The sequence below is a fragment of the Cheilinus undulatus genome, linkage group 11, assembly GCF_018320785.1.
Source record: "Cheilinus undulatus linkage group 11, ASM1832078v1, whole genome shotgun sequence".
Classification (NCBI taxonomy): domain Eukaryota; kingdom Metazoa; phylum Chordata; class Actinopteri; order Labriformes; family Labridae; genus Cheilinus; species Cheilinus undulatus.
The window spans coordinates 42320018-42345039 of NC_054875.1; the positions used below are offsets into that span (position 1 = coordinate 42320018).

At 38.0% G+C, this 25022-nt stretch overlaps 1 protein-coding gene across 1 annotated transcript in view; it reads right to left on the bottom strand.

Moving 5' to 3' along the window:
* Positions 1-6601: 6601 nt before the first annotated feature.
* Positions 6602-25022, bottom strand: part of syt6a (synaptotagmin VIa) — a 140721-nt gene continuing 122300 nt past the window's right edge. Inside the window, exons 5-8 of the mRNA XM_041799049.1 lie at positions 20726-20846; positions 15448-15619; positions 12786-12936; positions 6602-8930 (exon numbers count right to left, since the gene is read on the bottom strand). Coding sequence (XP_041654983.1) covers positions 8859-8930; positions 12786-12936; positions 15448-15619; positions 20726-20846 — 516 coding nt within the window. The 3' untranslated portion in view covers positions 6602-8858. The remainder of the gene's footprint in view (positions 8931-12785; positions 12937-15447; positions 15620-20725; positions 20847-25022) is intronic.

The window sequence follows — 25022 nt, forward strand, 5'->3', positions numbered from 1 at the left end:
TATTTCACTTATTGTGAGACTACTAGCACCAGTTGGCTGGACCTCTGTTGAATTAGGTCAGTCACTTTTAACCCTATAGAACCCAGTGCAGCGCCAGCGCCACGATTAGCATATTCATTTTTGATTGGCGATAGATTTGAAACCGGATAAGATAGATTGATCATTCTTTTTGCATATAAAATCTGGGGAGTTACACTAACATTACACACATTCACCATGTTTCAGAACGGTTTTTCGCTGCAGTGATAGGTTTGTAAAAATACATAATAAACTTACACAACAGAAATCTTTATAAATGAGACCACAGGTATTTGCAGCACTTCCTGAGTTGAAATAAACATCATCACGTTGTGGGCATGAGCTGTCACATGATTCTTACGTGTCCTTACCCGATAGCCCCCCCCCAACAAGAAGTGATGTATTTTCCTGAGAGATGTAGTTTTTTCTGCGGAAAACACCGAATAACTTACCCTGCACACATACTTGCCTTGCTCTTGTTTCACCCCTACTTTATTACAAAAACACTCAGACACACAAACCACACACACCAGACATCCATCACACACACACACTTCCAGACATATGTAGTTATGGAATCGCAAAATTCTAGTCGCGCCAAACAAACCGCTGGTGCGAAGCTTTCAAACTGATTACAGCGTCAGATGAAGAAACCAACTACTCATCTGGCTCATTTTTAAAAAATTTTTTTTTTACAGGTTACAAAACTGACTATATCTCAAAAAGCGAGTTATGTACAGACTCCAAATAAATTTCCTTTGGTTCCAAAAGATATTGTGTAACTTTTTTTACATTTACAAATTTGAGGGACACAGCTGTGCAATTTCTGTATTTTGAAATATATGTGAAAAAAACAAAAATGATTTTCTTTTATTTTAGGTTTATTGCACCTTTAAGCAATTTATCGTAGTAGTTAAGACACAAGCCAATACATATTATTAAAACTTGGGATATAAGGGTTATATTGATGTAAAGTAAATAAGAATACTCCCAAAAGTGGCCCTACAGTATGTAAAAATGTAAGAATATGTCCTGCGGACTTGCACAGTGGTAGGTTTTAAAGGGTTAACGGGGGTGAATATTTATGCACTTATTTTACCTTACATCTTTTTGTTTGGTTGACTTTGTAGAGATCTGTTTCCACTTTAGCTTTTTTGACAAAAAAAAAAGGTAAATTACCTTGATCATGATTGATTTATAAAATCGATAAAAGGGTAATACATCTAAGGGGTTGGATTGAATACTATTTATAGGTGCTGTCCATTGGTTTTGGATCTTTGACCAGGTTTTGTGAGGCTTGATATAAATATAGCAATGGCTCCTATCACTTCTTATCTAATGAAGGACCATGATGATTGTTTTCAGTGATTATTTATGAGTTCTAACCATTTCTGTGTACGCATCTCTAAAACAAAGAAAGATGTAATTCCCCTCTGTTTATTAGAGGCTGTCAAGTCTTCACATCATATTCTGGTAGTTTGTGTGTAATTGTGTGCGCAGTTTCCCCTCATTTAATTCGACCATTTGATTCAGACAAAATCTCATCTCCTTTGTGTCCATTCCTGCTTGTTAAGCCTCTGGCTGTGTTGTCATTATTTACTGCGTGTTGCCACAGAACTAACAGCGCAGAACCCACTCTGCATAAATCTTTTAATCAAAGAAAGAAAAGCATGTCCCAGAACTGATAAAACATCACATCTCATGGGAGAGAAAAAGAAACAACACTCTTGTGTTGATTTTTTCAGACTGGAAGAAAGAGAAGAAAGAGGATTCATGTTTGCTTTCTCAGTTTACTTTATTACACACGGGGTCACTCGTCATTGAAAGTCTTGGTAATGATCTAAAATGAACTCATAATAGACTTTTTATTGACTAACAACTGTTGATATCAATCACCAGAACATTTTCTCAAATATTTCTATTGGTACAAATACAAAATGTTCAATAAAAAATTGGAAATTCAGTGCTATCATAACAGTTGGAAGGGATACAAGATCATATCAAGAAACGTTACGATATCAGGCGAAGCTAGGAGGGTTTGAAACGGTCCATAAACAGAGGCAATGGATTTAACAGGTTTCATCCACAGTGGAAACACAGCACATAGTCAGAGAAATATATGACCATCATAAAGCACATGATTTAAGTAAAAAAGGAGGAACAGAAAGGACAATATTTTTCAACCACGTCACCAAAATAACATTAAAGAAGCTATGATAGTGCTGTAAGTCTAGAGTTTCACCATCAAAACAACTGTGTGAATGAGAGCTAATGTCAAACTGCCACATTGTGAGGAGGGGGGTTGATGCTATGATGGATCACACCAAGCACAAACAATAATGCACTGACTCATTCATGCTGTAACAAGTCCCAATTAGAGAAATGCCACTGCTCTGCAGACGCTGACCCGTCCACCCGTCAGCTGCCCCCGCACTGTCGTCTCCAACCTCACATAGGTACTTAACTTTCTCACAAAGGAAATGGCTTAAACAGATCCGGATAAGTCTGCTGAATGCATCTCCATTTTCACAAACTCGCCGATATACAGCTGGAACGGCCGTCTGCAGCTGAGCACGGTTGTATTTCTTGTCTGGTGTTGCTGAATGAAGCAGCAGCAGTCTAGACTTGTCCAAGTCACACATCAGATGAGAGCTGCTGTGGAGATAATGCTGTCCAATAAACAGTCCTCATATCGGAAAGAAATTATCTGTACAAGCAACAGCAAATATAAACCGTGAATGTTTCTTGGCACTTTCCAGTCTGATATCATTCTGGCTCAAGCTTAACATTTCTGACCTGAATGCGCTGATGCTATCTGTGCTTGACAATTACAGCACGGAAAAGCTCTTACAACTGGAAGATAAATCTGAAACTGAGGGAGAATGATATGAAATAAAAGTTACGTTTTATTCCAATCATAAAGATAACCTCCCTTACTATTTTCCTGTATTAAAAAGTTAAAGTTGTGACTTGAAAGTTGACAGAAACTGAGGATGTGTGTGCAGCAGCGGGGTAGAAGTGCAGTCTTGCAAATCTTTGTGCAACTACTTTGGCTTTACATTTTTTAATCTGCATGCAAAGCAAAAAATAACAGCAGTTTCAGCCCACAAGTAGTGCTAAATATTGACCTTTAGCTGAAGTTTTGCACACACTGATAGATTTTTAAAATCTGAATCTGAAAAAGTTTTTTTTTCTCATTGTATGTAGTGCAACAAGTTAACCCTGAGTGCTCAAACGCCCTTGGCATGAGCTGTTTTTTGCTGCTGTTCTCACTCAGTTATAAACTCTTCAGCTTTTGGAACAGCGCTGCACTCATTAAAATCATTTCTCTATTACGACCAATCAGTATCAAGAAAGGGTGGGGCTTGATATACCAGCTATGTCAACAGCGATAGCAGAAGCAGCAGAAAACTATCCAGCTCATCTTTATATGTGAACATTTTCAGGTCTATAGCTGTGTCTAATGCCAGAGCAAGATTCATTTACACCGTCATCCCCAAGAAAATCTGAATTTGAGTTAAATGACAGAAACAAAATTATTTTCTGTCTGATATGTTGCCCTCTGACACACCTATCTAAAGAAATAGATGTGCAAAGAAAATTTTCCAATCTTAACTTAGATCTGAGTGGGATATTATATTAGATCATTGCCTTAATTCTAACATCTTAACAATGATCCGCAAAGCATTCTGGGAGATTTTCCATAACACTTGGTTTGAAGTGTGATTCTGGAAAGTCCTAAAGTCCCTGTACAGTGAAATCCACATTTGGTTTTCACCTCTTTCCTGGCTTGGTTTTATTTGGCCAGGGCAAATATATGAGCCCATGACATCACTAGTCTTAATAGGGAATTACCCCGCCCCCTTAATGCTACAGTAATTTAAAATCACAGAGCATTTCATCTCAGTACAGTCTATTGGCAGCTGATGTCACTGCCTTCATTGGAAGTTAACTTCATGTATCGTAGTATCATAATGGAGAGAATTGTGCCAGAAAACAGTAAATTTAATCCTCAAATTCTGTCTCTCTGCTCTGGCACATAGCCAGGCAGCTGAGCTCTGATCAGAAGCATCTTTTAAAATGAGAGAGGATCATAGTTCTTGTGAGTGGGCGTGGCTTAGACTCATTCAACTAAACAGATTTTACAGCTGTATTTTTCATGATTTTGAAGCTTGATTTGAAAACATAGAGATGTTTTCATGACTGAAATTTGGCATGGTGGCTTGTAACACAGTGGCCTGCCATTTAACAAACCTAAAATAAAGATTTTTTTTATCACACTACAGGGACTTTAAGGGCCTGTAGCCCTAGGGCAACATAGTGGCAGGGCTAGGGCAAAGAATGTATTGGGAATGGCTTCACATATCTTATTATAAAAGCTTTGTCAAACACTTGAAGATAAAAGTTAATCATAGTTAATAGATGTGAGGTCATTTTGAAGGGTAGATTTCCTTCTAGGGCAACACAACTCCAGAGACTGCATTGCACGGTACAAAATTAACTCACTTTGTTGGTCTTCTCAGAAGCTGTCATTCCCTCTTCTTCTACCCCTGTGTGCACACACATCTCCCAGCTCATAAACTCATGTATTAAAGCAAAACAAGACTTTGAGTGGAGGAGGAAATCGTGGGCATAGGGGAAATAGAGAGTGAATTATTAAGTTTTTACTCATCGCAGTGCCACAAAACAAACAACAGTGCTTGCTATTTTTAATGCTGTTATTTGGAGAGCTGGAGTGAATTAATTCATTATCTAGAGTTTTAGGGAATGTTTGTTTTCTTGTGATAATAGGGGTTGATTTATTATGTTATCTGGAGGAAACAAATGGCTGTTTTTTAGAGAAAAATAAAGATATGTCAAGAAAGCAACTTTTTCTACGTGATAGGATCATAATTAAGGATTTTTAAAAAAGAAGTCCGCAAACGGAGCTGATTTCATCTTAGGTCTGTGAGTTCAGCTGAAACATACTTGCGTGCTGTCGTGGCTTTTCTTTTCTCTGATTAGCATTTTAAAGTACCGGAGGAAATGACCTTTTGTTTTCTCTGATAGCCATTTGATTATCTCATTACCTGGAGATAACATGGATTGTTTTCTAGTAAAATGAACCCAACTGGTGATTTTGTGACAACAGCATTAAAAAGATCATTACAAGCATGGCCATTCATGTAACATTTAACAGTTATGGGACAGTAACCCAGGCCTAAAGTGGAGTTTAGTGCATGCACAATGCACGTTATTGCAAAGAGAATAAAAAAGGGAACCATTAAGATAGAAAGAATCAAACTTATGCAAAGAAAGCTGATGAAACAGCAGTGCTGTGGTCTTTCTCTCAACTGCATCATCAAAAATACTCCATTCACCACATGTTATAAATCTAACATCTGGACCGAGCTTCAGATACATGTAATCCCTGTACAACAGCATGATTAATGAGTCTAAACATCAAGAAAGCTGCATGTTTTAAATTTAAAGACACATATCTTCACCTTTTCTGAGTTTCTTTTTCTCAATCATCACCAACAAAGCTACATATGTTCAAATGTCATCTGTATTTTTTTATCTACACCTATCATGGTTATCGTTTCACATTTTCTCTTAAGAACAAAACGAAAGGTACATACAGTAACCGTCTGTACATGAAACTATACACATCCACCACAAGCTGTTCAGAATAAAAACAACAAGAGGAGACAAAGAAGAGCTTTTCAGGAGTGTTTGTTTGAAGGAAAGCATGAGTATCTGTGTGAGTTTAAAGTCTGGAAGAAAAGGGTGGCATTGCTCAAAAGCAAACATCAAACAGACGAAGAGGTAAGGGTGTGTAAAGTGTGCTCACTTTTTCAACATTTACTGCAGAGCTCCCTCAATACAAACTTTTACCTTTTAAAAGCACACTTCTTCTCTTTTCACGTTTGATCTTCAGACATTTTTTGTAAATAATTTGTAACTTAATAAGGTCATTTAATCTTTTATTCTTTGAGAATTTACCCCGATCATATGTGGTAGAAGTCAGATACAACTCTGCAGCTGATCTGCTGTTTCGTTTTCTAAAGCCTTTTTCACACATGCAATCCTTCAGGGTAACCTGCACTGAAAATTTCCTGACTTTCCTGTTTACTCTTGTCTCTAACAACAGGAAGTTTTCCTGTGGTTTGCTTGTCAGTCAACGGAAAGGTGGTAGAGGGGAAAATACTCAGGAGCTGAAAGGAGGATTTCAGGGTGAAGTCACGGTTTGTGTTCACATCACTCACTCAGGAAATTCAGGAAGTTTTCAGGAGTTTTGTGCAAGTGTAAACAGGGCTTGAGGCTGGCTACACACAAAATGATTTTCAGCTTGATTCTCAGCCCAGTTTGCATCCTCCCTGACTGAGGGGAGGATGCAAACTCTCTGACTGAATACCTACAATAGCCTATGAGAATGACTAGACCAAGTAGGGGTTTCCAAACCATGGCCTGGGGGCCAAATGTGGCCCGTGGTCCATTTTTGATCGGCCCCACAAAAATTCTTTTGAGTGAAATATGGCCCTCAATGGAGCATGAAGCTTGTGCTAGACTCTATTATTCTTCTTAGTTTGAGTACAAGGCAGTGTTGCCATACTAACACTGTAAACAAACATTTTGATAAGTTTTTTTGCTGTTGTTTTAAGGACTAAATTGAGACAACCAATAAATAGTAAACATATTGGCAAACAGAAGATATCTTGATATATAACGCCATAATGGATTACAGCAGCAAATAGCAGCACCAATGATGTTCCAGGGGCGGAGCCAGACCCAACCAGGGCCCCCGAAGTCTGACTGGCCTCTCTAAAATCCCTAAAATGACTGGCTATATGCCTTGTCAGCCATCAACTAGCCATTTAAACATAACCAATCACTGAGCATATCGTAACCTACATTAGATTGGTTTAACCTTTTATATCAAGGTGAGGTTTATGAAAGTGGCCCCACTATCCTTATATATTTCTGTATGTGGCCCCCAATGGAAAAAGCCTGGACACCCTTTACAGCATCACAAACTTAATCACAAGTATGCCGTCTTCCCAGCCAGTTACCCACATCCTTTTTCTTGTTGTGGTAAAACTGAACACATGCCAAGACAGCCTAACCTGTTATGCCAGATAGACTGTTTCACATGTCTGTTACGTTGATCGTATTTCAAATCCATGTTGGCAACAGCCCATATATAGTGTTTGGAAAAGGCTGAACCTTTCAAAAGAAATTGTAAAGAGTGATAGGACAAATGTTCTGCCCATCACATTCATTACAGGCCAATCAGAACAATAAAACATATGATGTAGCAACAAAACTACCCAAAACAAGCTCAAAAGGCAACAACTATTGTTGTCTGCTATCAGTGGAGCCAGTTGATCAAATTCTTGCCAAAGTGGGATGGAAAAAGGGCGAAAACATGTTTTCCACCAAGAGAAATAAATGGTGTCCAGTTCTAATAAAACTGCTGCTATAGCTGCATCCACATTAATTTCTTCACTGTTTACTGGCTTGCAGTAAAACCTAAACTGCCTCCTAAAATGATGCTGATTGGTCTGGTCATTCTCTGACTAGGAAAACATGAATAGATTGGACTCTGGAAGATGGATCGGCCTGATGACAGGGCCAATCCATTGGCTTTGCAAGGTTAAGACAGCCAGCTGATGATGCTGATCGTACTTCATATTTGTTTCAACTGAAGTCATGTTTGATCATTCACATATTATTAGATCTTTTATTATTAGATTCTTTGCTATCACTTTTTATCACTTTGATGAATTGAAGACTCTATCTATTTGCTTAAATGTGGATAAGCTGAATTATACCAATTAATAAGTAAATATGAGTTAATTTTCTTAGTGAATTTGATGTGGATAGATCTAGATTTCTCTGTTAACATCAGTGGGGATCTTTAGTTTGAAAAAGTTGTTAACTGCTGATCTAGTGTGTGCATTCAGAGGATTATAATCTTAGAAACTGGTTGAAGCTGTCATTATGTCTTTGGTCTCCTACGTTTTCAAAATTGGTTGCAATCTGAAAACCATCTAATGTGCAGCCAGCCAAATGTACGTCTAACTTTTTGTCCCTACTGAGTATAAATTCACTCTAAATCTGTAAATAGCAAACTACTTTATTCCATCCTGAACCAAACACTCCTTTAAGATCATTGCTTATGTTATAGATGAAGCTGGAAGTAAAGTGAACTCAGCTGGAGTTTGAAATTCATTTAAGTTTTGCTATTCACAAACAATAATGTCTAATGGAGCAGCTTTACATCTAATAGTCCCAAAATGCTACAGTTTAGAACCATTTATGCCAACACAGCACTCTGAAATTCAATGAGAGAGCGCTGTGGAGAGCTGAAATTACTTCACATCCCGTTTGAAATCGTCTCTTTTTCTACCGTGTCCTCTGCTTTCCACTTTTAGACTTCCGCTGCTCTCATGGAGCGAGATCTGACTGCGGTTTTCCATCAAAGAGTCTCTGCAGCACAAAGCTGAATCTTCAGTATTTGGAAAGTCTCCTTTGAGGACGTAGAGATCCGTTCGCCTCAGCTCGGACAGCTCCATATTAAACGTCTGTCAAAGGGCGGCCTTTAGGTCATCATAACACCAGCATTTCAATTCAGCGGCCCCTAAACTTTAACCTGAAAAGATTGCTTCACACATCTAACTGACTGGTCCTAGATCAGTTCTTGGGAGTGCTCTGGGACTGAGGAAGGGAGGGACACACAGAGAGAGTGAGAGGGAGAGACAGTGGGGTTGTGTTTCTCCTCAATCAGACAGACAGGACGTGGATCTGCAGGAGGGAGGAAACCCCCTTCTGGGCTGCCGGGTCACAGGTGGCTCTGCTCAGGGACTTGCAGGGGGCCGGGGTGAAGGGCAGGAACCTTGGCTGTCAAAGCTGGCTGTCCTCGCCTTCCACTGCAGGACACATACACACACAAGGAAGTGATTCATAACACACATGCTGCTTTTTTCCCTTACTATATATAACTCACAAGTTACTTTGCCACAGGGAAATATCCATCCATCCATCATCCATCCATCTAATAGAGATGTAGCATTAGTTCCCAATGCAATCAAAGTCGATAAAAAAATGCATAATTTAAATTAGCCTGAAAAAGATATTAAAATTTCTATTTTTTTATCAGGAGGGGGCAGCATGTGCTTTGGCCTCTGTTGTTTAACTTTAGTAATCAGCCCTTGATTGACCCTTTGCTGGCTCTCTGTTTGGTCTGTTGACCAAAAATCTCCACAGCAACCATTGCCAGGCCACTTCCAATCAAACAAACTTCTGCACAGGTGACGTTTTTCAGTATGTCACATTTTCACTGTGACACACTGCAATTGTTTTATTAGTCTTTACCTTCATTTTTTTTTTTAAGTAATGCCTTTATAAAGAAATGTAAGCAAAAATGGTATTTTGCCTTTTATGGTGAGAGAATTTGAATAAAACAATCAGTAGTCTTCAATATCATATCCTTAAAAATAAACTATTATGCTCTCGTAACAAAAGATAAAATACTTATTTTCATTTCCCATCTAGTAGCCTGCTCTGAGGGTACAGGGGAATAACATAAAGGAACATAAAAGAAAGCACTCATACAAAGTGCACTAAATTATTAACATCTGCTAGGTTTTCCTTATAGGATGGTATATAAAAACACACAGACATGATGATGTTAACATTTCTCATGGGTCTTTTAGTTGGCCTATTGTTATAATAAAAATAGCATCCACTTATGAATAACCAACATGCTCCTTAATAACCCTACCTATCTCACTTAGAAAAAGAAAAAAAAGGAGAAAGTGTGTGTTAAGCTCAATAAAGTTACTAGAAAGAATATAACACTCCAGGATTATTACATTACACTTTAAATCTAAAATGAATAAAATGTAAGAATACAATTATTAGGGTATTTTTGGCAGTTATAAAATTGGGAGCATCGACATAAAAATATCTATTTTTTTTCGAGTTTGTATTACAAATTTCTCCACTTTTTTATATTCACAGGCCTGAACACTGAGCCACCAACTGATTTGATGCTATGGGATGTAAACAGGAAGTTTGCTGCCATAAGCTTGCTAGGTAGTAGGCTAACACCTGAGCACCGCTTTAGTAGCCTTGACTTTCGTTTTTTTCTTTCCAGCTTCGTTTAAGTGCGCTGAAATGGCTCCTGGCAGCTTGTGTTTACAGTTTCTACATGGTTATTTAGAGGACTGCCACTGAATAACGTAAAAATATAAGAAAACTTTAAAAAATGACAACTTTCGAGCTAGTAAAAGAGCTAGCTCCGGACTGATGCGCAGCTTCACCCGCCGTCTTTTCCTGGACTTACTGGACGTTAACTTGTGATGGACGTCGGTGTTAGTGACCGCCAGGACAAAAGGTAGGTCTCACCAGTTTTACAAGTATTTGTTTGTGTGTAACAAAAATTAGTTTTGAATCCAAATTTATGTCTCATATTTGACATACCTGCTCTTGAACTGCTTTTGCAAGCTACTTATCATCCATTGCAACCGTTGACAGTTAAGCTAACTGCACGAGATGCAGACACTTGCTAATGTCTCAGCAAATACCAAAATATGGATAACAGCTGAACACAAAAATGTTTTTATCAGATAAAACAAGTCTTAGACAATTACGGATGTTGGTCAGGGAAGAAATAGAGTTTTGTAAACCTTCAGAGGATATATGGTGTGTAGTGTTATCATACAAATACATATTTAAGTACTTAAACAGTACATTATTATATTTAATATAATGTTAACATGGTAGATTTCAATGACCCCCCCATAAGATATAGTTGTCAGTTCATTGTATGAAGTGGACACTAACAAATTTGTATCAATGCAATGACGTTAATATGGTAGAAACTAATAGCAGAGGTGGAGAAAGTACAAGACTACCATACTCAAGTAAAAGTACAGTTACTTTGGTTAAAATCTGCTTAAATAGAAGTAAAAGTGCTGTTTTTTTTTAATTTTCAAGTTAAAGTAAAACATAAATAATTTAAAGCTTACTCAAAGTACTCAGTACCTCCTACTGCAGTTTTTTAAATAGCACATGGTGCAATAATTCTTAAGCCGGAAATGTTTGTCAAAATACCAGTTTGATATAACAGTATTTTTTTCAACAGCAGCGATGGCATACTTTACACCTGTGATTCTCAATCTGGGGGTAATACCCCCATTGGGGTCATGAGACAGTGTGAGGGGGTTTCTAGATGCCTTCCAAAAAACAGACTATTTTTAAATGGTTTAAAATTATATATTTTACCCATTTTTTGAAAAATCTTCACACAAAATTAATTAAGTGTACAATAAAATCATGGGGGACTGCACGGTGGTGCAGGGGTTAGCGCTGTTGCCTCACAGCAAGAAGCTCCCTGGTTTGCTTCCCCGTCAGGGCCTTTCTGTGAGGAGCTGCATGTTCTCCCCCTGCACGCGTGGGTTCTTTCCGGGTACTCCGGCTTCCTCCCACCTCCAAAAACATGCTTCTTAGGTTAATTGGCGAAGCCAAAATTTGTCATAGATGTGACTGTGGGCATGCATGATTGTCTGTCTCTATATGTCAGCCCTGCGATTGACTAGCGACCAGTCCAGGGTGTACCCCGCTTCTTGCCCAATGACAGCTGGGATATGCTCCAGCCGCCCTGTGACCCCGAAAGAGATAAACGGTATAGAAAATGGATGGATGAATGGATAAAATCATGGTAATTTAGTAAGATTTATGCTGAAATCAGAGTAAAAAATCCTTAAACCGTAAGCATGCACATGACTGTTCTTGAGTTTGCACAGCTGTGTTCACACAGTGGGGGTCCCTGGTCTCTCAACTTTGTTTTGGGTTTGCAGGTTGAAAAATTTGAGAACCCCTGCTCTGCACATCTAGCAAACATTCAAGAGTATTTTTTTTTGAATGGTTTACAAAAATCCTACTACTGTGTATGATTTTCAAAATGAAACTCTATTAGCCAGTTTAATGTTTGCAGTAAGGTTAGACCTCCTCTGGCTTTTAGTGCTTTTTTTAAATTTAGTACATGATGATTTTTAAAGTTTAGTGAAAAACAGTACTTCCCCAAAAATATGCTTGCATAAAGGCAAAAGATGTGATTTTAAAAAGTACTCAAAAAATACAATATAAAAGTCATTTTTTTCTGCCTTGATAAAGCATTATCTGTTCCTGCGACAACTTAAATAAGAATATGTGAGTCAGTAAAACTAGAGGAAGGTTGTGTTATATATTAAATTTATACTGCTGGTAACTGACTCAGCGTTCACAGTAGATATTTGGGGGGGCTTTAATGTTTTTATTTGGTAGGGCAACTTTAGAAAAACAGGAAATGTAGGTGGAGAGAGGAAGAACTGTAGCTTTTGTACACTGGACTGCTGCCCTACCAACCAACCGATACCAGACCAGTAAACATAATTTTGTTCTAAATACCTGTAAAAAGTCACAAACAGAAAGGCTGTCTGGGTGGTAGAAATGTGCTAGTCGGTGAATGAGGTGTAAACATAATTTCACACCCTGGCTGCAACAACTGGTAGCTTAATAACTACTCTCGGTTATTTTTACAACACTAGCATCCAGTAAACCTGCCATGTTTTCCCAGATCTCTGATGAGTCATCTCTCCCTGTTGGGCTGTCTTGTCACAATTTGAAAGCCCTGTCTTTGTTTTTTAAACCTTAGAAACTAACAATTGTGAGCTGAGTCACAGATTCCTCATAAAACTTGAACATATACAGTCAGAATACTCCTTTAACACCAAACATACCTCCTTCTCTGACTTCTTAGACTCCAGCAGAGGGTGCCAGTGTGCAATGGGCTTCCTTGGGTAAGCCAGCATCTCGTTCCAGTGGTCTCTTCCAAGTCCCTCAGCATGACACCCAACCCTCATTACACCAATGATCTCATTGTGACCTACCCTGTGGGGACACACACGTACTGTATAAATACATGTGACTCAACCTGACAGGACATCTCATACATCAGATTGTTGTTTATAATTGGATGAAGGGCATTTTATAATGAGAGGAGGCACACATCTGAACCTGGACGTCTTTCCGATTGATACAGTTACTCTGTAGTTGGCTGTCTCAATAATTGACTCATTTCTGGACGGCTATCAAAGGACATCTTTGTCCCTTTAGAAATGTCTAAAGTATAAATTGGAGCTTTTTTTCTTGACATAATATCTGGATTATTACAGCTGGATATGATTCTAACAAAAAAATCAGACTCAGAAGAAAGCACAGGAGGTTTGATATCAAACTAGAATCTCTCTTTTTATAACACACACTAAAACACATACACATCCTGACCTTTAACACATGAGTCCTCATTCTGTCAGCTGTCTGCACTGAATCTACTTTTCTCCTTTCCTGTTATAGATTTCAGGGACTGTAAACATAAAGGTCCTGTGGTGCAAGTCTCTCTGAAAAGCTGCTGTTCATGTGGACCTGCTTGGAAAGGTAAGGATTATTCTTATCTCTTATATCACAGTGCATTTTGAAAATAAAAACTTCTTAATATGTAGTATTACTTGTCCCTCCAGATTTCCAAACTAAAAAGTCCTGAAATTACATCTCGTCTTTTATTCCATCTTTCTCCCATTGTGATACTCCTATCATTTAAAATTGTGGATATACTGTAGTCAAAAATGCTGAAATACAGGTTGGACCATTATTCATAAACATACAGTGAATTTTGATTTTTAAGTCACACCTTTAGTACTTTTTTCAAATCTAAAAAGTTGGCTATGCCCTATTGATGCAGTCAGTAAGCATCAGAAATGCAAAGACAAGGGCTTTCATGGACACAAGTGTAGCCACCACAATCACATATTGCATGCAACCTAACAGTTGTGAAAATTTGGCTGCATGCACCGTGAAGCCACTACACTGCTTACAACGTTCTAGGATAGTGATGCATACCAAGCTGGTAAGAACTGGCACCACTTTTTAATATCTTTCCCCCTTCATTAGATCATTGTCACAGAGGAAGACAATGCAATTCTTTAGTTCTTTAACGGGGGCACCCCAGAACGGTTTTTGTCTTATACACTATTGCTACTTTTTATGTGGATTTTACTGTAAAATCTTGGTCAAATAATGTTATGTTTCAAAAGATCTGTATGCAGTTGTCATGACCATCATAGTTTTAGGGTTTCAGCACACATAGTCACACGTCAGACACTTCTGAATAGAAAAAAAATGCAGTCACACATGGTAATCTAAGTTGCAGTAACACTTGCAACTGTTGAAACAGCCAGTGAACAGTGACAGAGAAGCACGCACAACAAAACACATGAGGAAGAAAAGTTAGCTTCAGGAGCTACCCATTAGCCTCTACTTCCTCTCCTCGTCCTTTCTGCGCTGTTTTTTTAAAAGCCTCTTGATGTAAAGGCAGAGAGAATCAAAGACTGATCTGATGCTGATACATTTAAAAGCAAATATGAAGAGGTGGAGAACACCGGCAATAAGTGTGTGTGCTCTGTTCAGGATCCATTACAATATCCAGTCCTAAGATTACATAAGCTGGTCTGGGTTCTGGTGTACTAGAGTTGTGTGTATTGGATATTTACCAACAGCTTTGTAACAATATCATGCAAACTTCATAAATCATAAATGCATTGTTTGAAAATGCTGGTATTTTAATGAGGATTTTTTACATTGTATTTATTGGCAGTACATTTCTGTGTTGCTATTCTATCCTCTTTTATGTCACATCTTTAATACATACATATCAACTATGAAAGGCAGTTCTAAATAACATTTGATGGAACAAACTGTATGTTTCACTGCTGCCATTTAAAGGCAATAAATAGGGGAAACTTAGAATCATGAATCTGGGACTTTGTGTTGTTTTTTTCTTGATGAACTAAACCCCTACCTCACTGTGACCCAAAAACTGGGGTCTGAACCTAGCTGTGACCTCTGTAAACCTTTACACCTGTACGTATTAAAGTTGTAAATCTGGCCAAAATAAACTTAGATATTCCCTGAATTCCAATAAAAACATTTCAGATATTATCTAAGGAGGTTACATTTTATGAAAAAACTGACATGTCTGAGAATTAAAGAAAGTAATTTCTGAGTAATAAACTATGTGAATAATGTTTTGTTTCTGTCAGTGTAAGTTGTTTTTCTCCATATTTGATTACTTTATATTTCAGATTATTTTCCCCTTTAACCAGTACCCTAATATATTTTGGTGTTTTTCCGTCATAGATTTTTAACTTTATATGTCACACACTAGACAAAATAAGTCATGACATGAAAAAATATGTACCAATCTTCCACATAGTGTTTCTGTTTAAGCAGGTAAATGTAAAACCAACTTTAAGTCTCAAATGCTGCAGATTTTGGACCTATAAGTGACGTCACAGATAGAAAAACACATTTCCTTTCCTAAGATATGATGCTTTGTGTACGTACAAATCATAGTCCATGACGGAGATGTGCAGGCTGACGTGGTCCATGCTGTCTGGTGGGATGTCAAAGATGATGGCCTCGTTGTAGGTGGGATTCAGTGTGTTCTTCTTTATGCTTGTCTTCTTCTTTTTCAAACGTCTCCCGTCACATATCAGCGACACTTTGACGTATGGATCTAAGGGGGTAAGAGGAAGAACAAGGACAGATAAAAGGTGACTTTATCTGAACAGGAACTGCTGATAATGGAATACCACCTATGTTTGGAGGCTCTCCAACTTATCTGTCTTATTTAGGAAGCTGCCAGAGTAATAATTAGCATGAGGATCAGGTTTCTAGGATTATTAAAAGCTTCTCACTGTCTGCATTGGCTGCCAAGATTTCTTCTAAGATGTCCATGAAGATAGAGTCATCAGTGTCGTATTTCATCACACAGTGTGTTTGTGCGTGTTTTTACTTTTTTGGTTTCTACTTAAGCATGAAAGCCCCCCTGGAGGACCTAGCATCAGTAATGTGCATGAAAGAAGATGAGTCAACACCTTGTGTAAACAAAGAGGACCATGGGGCCATAGATAGCTTAAACAGCATGACTGAAAGAGCTTCCTGATGAATGCTGATTTCAGTCTTCATTCGTCAGAGGCAAATCGCCTCGCATGATTCATTATGCCTCATTTTAGTCAAATGTAAGCTGCCCTAAATCTATAAACAACAAACAAGAATGCTTGCTTTGCAGCTCAATATGCTTGAAGGCACAATTTGATAGCTGCGGGTTTATGGTGCACAGATTGAAATAATGGCAGCTAAAGCCCCTTAAACACTAAGGAATAAAATTGTAACTTGCCTCAGAATTGTGAAATGTCATTAAACACGAGGAGTAAACTGCTACATTTACTTGGAATCACCTGAACCCTGGCATTTAATACACAATAAATGTCACATTTTACAAGTGATATCAGTGTCGTAGGAAAACATTGAATGGAAAAGTGGAACAGAGTTCTATTACAATAAATCCACTGCCTGCAACTATTTGCTGACAATGTCTTAATATTGCAAATGATGAATATTAATAACTGCTGAAATAAACACAACACAGCTGTGGCGAAAGCTTTCCTCTGTTTACCTAATCTGAAACGCTTACAATTGAATACAAATTGAACCCATTCATTCTGAGCTGCTGCACCTGCACGAGACCACAAACATCAGTGTTTCCCACAGGAAATTCATCAGGTTATAGTGGTAGCTGGCTTGTTGGCAGGGGGACCGGGGGTTTAGATGAATAAAAAACAACATAAATGCAAAAAAATATATATGTCCAATAGAGATGCAATGAAGTGAACATTTTACATTGAGATTATAGTGACCAAAATTGTCAGTTATCTTTATTTACGTGGTGTTGTCAGAGTGTGCTGAAAATGTGCAAAAAAAGTATACAGTATGTCTCATTGAAATAATTTCAATGAGCACAGTGCAGTCCATTGTGCTTAAACTTTATAAAATGGGTCAATAAAGTGATCAGTTTGCCAATATTTTTATGTTTGATAGCACCTAAAAGTGTGAAGTAATTAAAGAAAGGACAAATACAGCCATGTTTTTTAAACCTTAAAGTGAGAGGAAGAAAGAGTGGAGGGGCAGCATGCATCAGTGGGTGAGGCAGTTATAAACAAAACTTTGATACAGAGAAATAAACTGTTATTTTCTTTTTTATCATGGTGCCTGCTCTCTAAAAAACATAGGAACAAGTAGATGCACAGGTGCAAGGTGTTGTTTAAGTTTATTCCATAGCCTCGTAATAGGATAGGATCACGATACTCGGGGTATGACAAGATCTCATGCCACGAGATTTTGCAAGATCAAAACGTCACGAGATGTCTCATTGAGGTGAAAATCATCTTGCGCGATAAATATTGCCCAGACACCAGGAGCAGCAGCTCTCCTGACAGAAAACAATACCTAACTGGAAGTTATCAAAGATCACAAAGATGCCCTGGACACTTTAAAATTGTTGGTTTGCTAATGAAGAAACGGAGCTGATCAGTGACCCATTAATATTACTGCTGCAGCCCCCACCCCCTCCTCAGCGTGCACTTCTTGGTCCATATATGATCCGCAAATGCATAGTAAGTTCATCATAACGGTCCGAAATTATGCTAGCTGCTGCTTGAAACCTGTGCAGAGTCCATGAGGAGGATACAGCTTTTATTTAGTTCTTGTATGTGTGCAGACTTGCTCATAGTGCCGGTATTTGTGACTTTATAACTTTGATTCAGTCGCTGCTTCGTCGTGTCTCCCTCTCGTCTCACTGTCTGTCAGTCACTCTTCTGTTAGCTGTTGGCTGTGAGTATCATCAGTCAGGAACTTAACATGAGTAGTGCAACAGGTCTTTGTATACTGCAGTGGTAAACGTAGCAAAAAACTCAGTCTGAGCGCCATAGAGTCCATTGTTAGCTCCTAAAACTGAAGTTCTAGCTCTAGTTAAATGTGACCTGTCTGTTATCTGACAGAGATCTCGTGCAGAGACACACACTCGCCCACCAACGCACACACATTAACACACGCTCATCTGTGCATTGTGTCCAACCCTGTCAAATCTCATCTGAGAAAAAAAAGACCACAAAATGATAGAATAGTCTGTTTCTCTAAATTACTGTCAAAAACAAACACGTGTTATTAACAGAAATATTTCTTTTGAGTGTTTTAAATAAGGATGTACTTTAAGAGGATGAGAAATAGTTTTACTGATGCAGCTCTTTATATTTAGGTCTGTTGTGAATAGTTTTTAAATTACTTTCAAAATAATCTAAATGCTTTTATTATTATTATTATTATTATTATTATTATTATTATTTATTATAATTGTAGCAATGAGTGCATAGTGTATTAAAATAAAGCTGTGGTAGAATATTAAAAAGACAGGTTTGATTTAAAGGGCATTAAAATGTACAGTTTGAGTCAGAGTTAGGCAAGACAAACTGTGTTTCAGCATTGATAGCCTATTCAGTACAAGAGGAGTTAGTTTATAAATATTTCTGAATAGACCTGAAAGCTTCGCAATTATGACTTTCAGCCGCATAAAGGACATATTTTCCACTCATATTTTTTCCCAAATTAAATAAAAAGTGTAAAATCTCATCTCATGTCTGGTGGGCCCAAATCTTGTCTTGTCTCATCTCGTCTCGTGACATAAGTGTCACCTCACATCCCTACACGATACACATTGATTTCGAGTAGTAAACATGTCCTTTACAGAATTTACTTAAGTTAGTAATTAATTATTAAAAATAACAGCAAAGGCAGAGTTTCAAGTATCCTACTTTCTAAAAATCCATTGAATTCAGGTCCTCAGAGATCCAAGAAGTAGATTAAAAATATTATGTTTCTAATCCCTGAGCAATTATAAATGCAACTATTTAATGTTTAACCTTTAAATGACCCATTTTACTGGTTTCTCTTTATCATAAGCCTTCTACTATTTGCAAAAATCTCTTTGCTTTGAATTTGCATAAAACGTAGGCACGTAGGTTTCTGTGATAAACAAACAAGCGGGGATGGAACAGCATTACTCACCCCCTGAAAACAGCTTCCTGAAGCTTTATTATCAGGTACAGAGTATGACTCATGTCTTTACAAATAAAGCATCAAATTTATGCTTGTGATATTCTTATATGGTTGAGGAGGTGAAGGATTTTTTGCTTCACAGCATCATTCAGGGTTAGATGGGACAGCACAAACAGGCCTGGTTTAGCAAGCTTACCTGTTATATGTGTCCATAGATGGCCAAGTTGCTTTAGTATTTTACCTTGTTTTTGCACGGCATGATTTATCTCCATCTCCTGATTTTCAGGTGTTTTAGGAAACACCAGAAAGGCTTACTTGCAGAGTTTCTCTGTGTTGGTTTGTTTTGATCTGAAGCTTGCGCTGCGTTGTGCAGTTTGATATCTTCTGCCACCTATTGGCTTTTTTGTTAACCGCACCATGGGCAGGTGTATTTCAGACTTGCCATCACAGCATTTGCAGCCAGTCAGTTTTGTGAAAGTCTGTATCCCAGGTCTGGAGAAAGCAAAACACCTCCTCCATCATGGAAAGCTTTCATTGCTGTTTTTTTATGCTTCATTTTATAAAGAAACGTGGTATAGCTCTGAGCTAAATGCTACATGGGTAGCAGCCATTGCTGACAACTTCCAGTACAGCAAAACCCTGCCCACAGCTACCACCTTGTTTTCTCAAACTATGCCGATCGGTCAGATCTGTTCAGACCTGACAGAATCCTTTTAGATTGGAGCTTTGCAAGATGATGAAAGATGTAGGATCTGGCCAATCCATCAGCTTTGTAAGAGTAGATTTTTGGTGCACAGACCTAGTCTGCTGTCTGGATTGTATATATATCATGATTAAAAGCACGGTCATTGCAAACAGTTTTAATGATTGTTAAAACTGAAATGGTATTACTATCCTGGGGGGATTTTTCTGTGGTTATCGTTAAAACTGCCCATCCTCTCTATCCACTGAGAATGTGTCTGAAGTTACTGATTGTGTTTGTAGTTTTCTCATTTATCACAGAGCTAGCAGAAAACATTGCTACTATGCTAACATGTTTATGCAGTTAGAAAAAGATGATTTTTTCAGTGTTGTCCCAGCTAAAACTAGACTTTTAAAGTAACTGTGAACATGTTAGTCTGTCTGAAGTTGCACTGAGTCAAAGTTGGATGAACTCACCTCAATATTGTGATTTGAAATCGTCATTTATACACCTTTATTGGACCCAAACTGACTGGGCTGCTCATGTGCCACAGTTTCTGTGCTTGACTTTGACCCAGAAATAGAACAGCATCAATGCTAACCAAAGCAGAGTTTGTGTTGTTGTCTGCCTTCAGTTATCACCATAAGCTACAGGAATAGCACGTATCGTGTATCATAAGGAGACGCTCATGTATACACGAAATTTACAATTGAAGTTGTCCATGCTTTCATCATTTGACTTGCACGTTGTTAGCTGTTTACCGACTAGTTAGCACAGTCAACCAGAAGAAGGTTTAGAAGAAACTAGCCAAAATGGGCCATTTGCCGTAGTGGCATGGATTTTCCCCCAGGGGAATAAATGATATCTTCCACCACCATATGCTGCTGTTGAATCGCAGATAGGACAGGAGGACTTTAATCGTTAATTTAAGTGTTTTTTCCCCCCACTTCAGTTAAATTAGAAGGCAGGTGTTGTTTAGGAGGCTGTCACACTTCTAAAACGCTGCAGGAAACACTGAACTTGCATCACACGTACACAAACACACACCTGAGTACCCGGTGATGTCCATGGCTTTCAGGTTCCTGCACTTGATGACAGTAAGTGTGAGTCTACCGGCGGTGGGCAGGTAGCAAAGTGAGAACATGATCTCCCCGAGGTCGACACTCTCCTGTGGAAACAGACACAAGCAGGTTCAGTTTCACATTTACATTCAACATTGATGTTCTGATTCAGAGCCATGTTTAATAAGTGTTGTCTCTCATCCTCAAGGTCTGTTTCTGGCTTCACTTTCATATTTTATTTATGAGCTGCCTGTTGTAACTGCTGGGACAGCACACATTCACTAGAGCATAGCAAAGAAAAAGCACTATGTTTAATGTTTTCTATCATGAAATCACAACAACATTGTAAATTTTATAGTGGCCTCTTGTTCCCGTAAGTAATAACACAAAGTAGTAAAGTAGATAATTAGAGCACAGATTTGACATAAAGGCGTATAAAAAAGAAATAATGGGATGCAAAATAATGCAACTTCTTTATTTGCATTTTTGGCTTGGAGAAGAACTGCATTGTGTTCCTTTTGTTTGGTAACAGCAGCATTGTTTGAAGATCAGGTACAAGAGGGACACAGGCATATTGTAATTTGTGCTCAAAGACAAAAGGATGATGTTTGTTTTAAAGCACAAAGCAAATAACAAAATGTGGTTGATTGTTATTCAAAGAAGGTTCAACAAAAGGTTCAAAATTTTGAGAAATTAGGCATCCCTACAGAAGTTAACAGCATGTCCTAATAGCTCACAAGTGTCAGATTTTGTTCTGCTTCAGCTGCTCCTTTTTAATGTACTCTCTGTTATTTTGAAATTGGAGAAATGGAGGTGTGGAGCTTAATATCCAACCTTTGACGACTCTAAGCAGTATTGTTTTGCTGCAGGGTTAACAAAAGTCAGAGCTTAACATCCTGCTTACAAATTGAAATTGTTAATGTATTTCTATTTCCACTTTGCAAACAAGCTAACAACAAGCTTTGTTGAGTGAAAAAAGTGAAACAAAATAAAGAAAATCTTGTAAGACACTCCCAATGCCTTGTCCATCTCCATTTTCCTTGTTCCTTACAAGGACCTTGCTAGCAGCAGAAAGGAAAATAGAAATAAGGCATTGGGTCAAAAATGCTTCTTTGCACTGCTTTGCTAATAGACTGTTAGGACAGTGTAATAAGAAATAATGTTGAAAAGACACAAGCCCTTTTAAATGTAGAGATAGATGCCTATGCAACATTTTAAACATTAATAAAGCAGATATCAAATATATCCTAACGAAATTTACTTCAAATAACATTTTTTTTAAAGACTGATGTAAAACTCTTTCTGAGTTTGTTGTTCTCAGCTCTGTGTCCACAATGATGGAATGGTACTTCCTTCAGCTTGTACATGTTTTTCATAGACATTTTTTGAATATGAACTTTTTTTGTCCAGCCTGTAGCTGCACAGTCACCACACTAAGAGACAGAGACTGCAGCACCCACTCAGGGACGCTGATCAGAGTCAGTGGTGTTTAGGGGTGGGAGAAAAAATCAATACAGCAAAGTACTGCGATAGTTTGTCTGGTGATATAGCATATCAACTCATCCACCAAGTATCAATTTCTTTAAATTAATTGCTAATATGAATGGAAGTCTATGATGATGGAAAAATAAAATCAGTTATTTGGACAATTGTTTGTCCGTTGAGGTCGGCAGAGGTGACGGTCACAGAGCAGGAGAAAGTTAGTACAACAAACATGCCAGTACCAGGGAAAGGACATTAGGAATACAAGCAGGACATGAATGAGATGGACATGACACATGAGGTTTGCAAGAAGTGCAACATATTGAGGAAACATGACAAACATTACGGCAAGACTCATGCTAAATCAGCTAAACAGTTGAAAAAATGTTAAATCGCAATATATGGTATCACAATACTCACTGTATTGCAAAATGTTTAAAATCACAATAATATTGAACCGTGACCCAAGTATCCTGATAATATCGTATCGTGGGGCCACTAGTGATTCCCACCCCTAGTGGTGTTGTCATAAGAGCACTATTGAAGCAGACCGAAGGGAATTCGTCAATTGAGGGACAGACTACTTCAAAGACATTAGAGCTTAATCAACGTTTAGCTGCATATGAATGGAAATTGTTCCAACACATGGCTGTACTCGGTGAGGAAACTGAGGAAATGTCTGAGGGAACGTAAAGTGGGACTTAAACGGGACACCTACTCTGAAAGTTTCATAAAATACAGTATCAAGATACACCGATTGTGAAGATTTGGACCATTTAACCTGTATGTTTAAGATAACAATTTAGCCAATGCCAATAAAGTATTTTTCACCACATCATTTGGCTGAACATTTCTAGTAGGCCATTTTCTCTCATGTTTAACCATGAAAACAAGTCAGAAATCACTTCTACTGCCTTGTATATATCTCTTATTGAATAAAGCAGGTAGATATACCAGATCCCAGATTGATGGAATACAACAGATACACATTGGTAACAGATATCTGTTCATTCCACTTTATTTGGCCAGTGGCTAATATTTGTGAGCATGGCCAATATCAGCCGATACAGGTGTTTAACCGATTCATCGGTGCACCCCTCATACATTACATCAGTGATTAACAAAGGGGAAGTAACTGTTTGGCATCATCTTGTTTGATACATCTTCCCTTCTAAATGCCTTTATTTTGCTCTTTACAGCTTTGAATGCCTCAAAAACTGAGGTCCTTGTAATTGGGTCACAGCAGACAGCTAAACAGTCAGCCCTCTGCTGGGCCAGTAGTGGATGACATTACACCAACTGCAAGGAATCTTGGCCTCTGGTTTGACAACAATTTGAACTGCGAGCAGAATATCACAAAACTTCTACAGTACAAGTTAACTTTTATAGACACAGAGACAATTTTACATACTTTTGTTTCATGTTGTCTGGATTGTTGCAACAGCCTTTTTATTGTTCTTAACCAAAAATCCCTGGACAGGCTACTGATGGTGCAGAACTCTGCTGCCAGGATTTCAACCAGAAGTAAGAAGTATGAGCACATTACGCCTATTTTAGCATCTTTATGTTGGCTGCCAGTACGCTTTAGCATATCTAAAGATATTATTGATCACTTTTAAAGCACTCATTGGTCTCTGTCCCTGTTATATCACCAACTGTTTTACCCCCTATTCTCCTGCACTCACTTTGAGATCCTCAGATAATGGTCTTCCATTTGTACCAAAAGCTCAACTGAAAACTAAAGGGGGACAGAGCAGTCTGAGCACCAAAGCTCTGGAACAGCCTACCTGAGGAAATCAGGTCAGCTGACTCTGTTTTTTCCTTTGAGTTACTTTTAAAAACATATTTCATGGAGGGCTTTTCCCTGACTTTAAGTAGGGGTTAAATATAATGAATATAAAGTGTCTTTAAAGTGTCATATTTTCTCACACTTTGTATCTAATTTGGTTTTACGCACCTAGCTGTTGCATAAAACAGTTCCCATGGAATTTGCTGATTTTCATTTGATCTGTTGTGCATTTCTTACACTCTGTTGAGAACTTTGTAACCTTTGTTTTGAAAAGTGCTTATAAATAAAGGTTAATGATTATTATCTATTATTATATCTTCATGAGCAAACTTGCTAGCTACACTTAAGTCATTATCATGGTTCCTGCAAGTTCACAGACATTACTTTTTACATCAGCTTGTGTTTTTCAACTTAGTGTGAAAGAAATCTCCTTTGTGAATTAGACCATGCTTTGCCAGGTGGCTAAATTAAAATGGATGGTCCATCACAGCTAATAAGTTAAAATAGGATTCTAAGTTTTAGACTCTCTAACTCCATCCCCTTAAAGGTCAGTGCTGTCAGGACTGTTTGCTTTTGGTCAGTTTATGTATAAGTAGAGAAAAAAAAGCACTCTGATTAAAGAACAAGGAGTAAATGTCTCTGGTCTTGATGCTAAGCTAGGTGTGCCTCCTGTGAGGGCCTAGCTCCATAATCAATACATTTTTATGAGGTTGGTGTTCTGAATTAGTATATGTATAGAATAACATTTCCTATTGATGAAGCTGATGTTATATAAGCGCTCAGTTAAAGTCATTTATGAAGGTTAAAAAATGTCTTTGGGGCTTTTCCTTACCCTGCTACACATGCACAGGTGCAATCTGTTGAAATCGGAGTAGGTTATGTTGTCTGAGCAACTGGGCGTCTCCTCAAATCCTTGGAAGTTATTTAGATTTCACTATCACCTTGAAACAGTTTGGTTTAATACAGAGATTATAGGCCAGCTTCCTATAAAATCAGCTCCATGATAAATTTG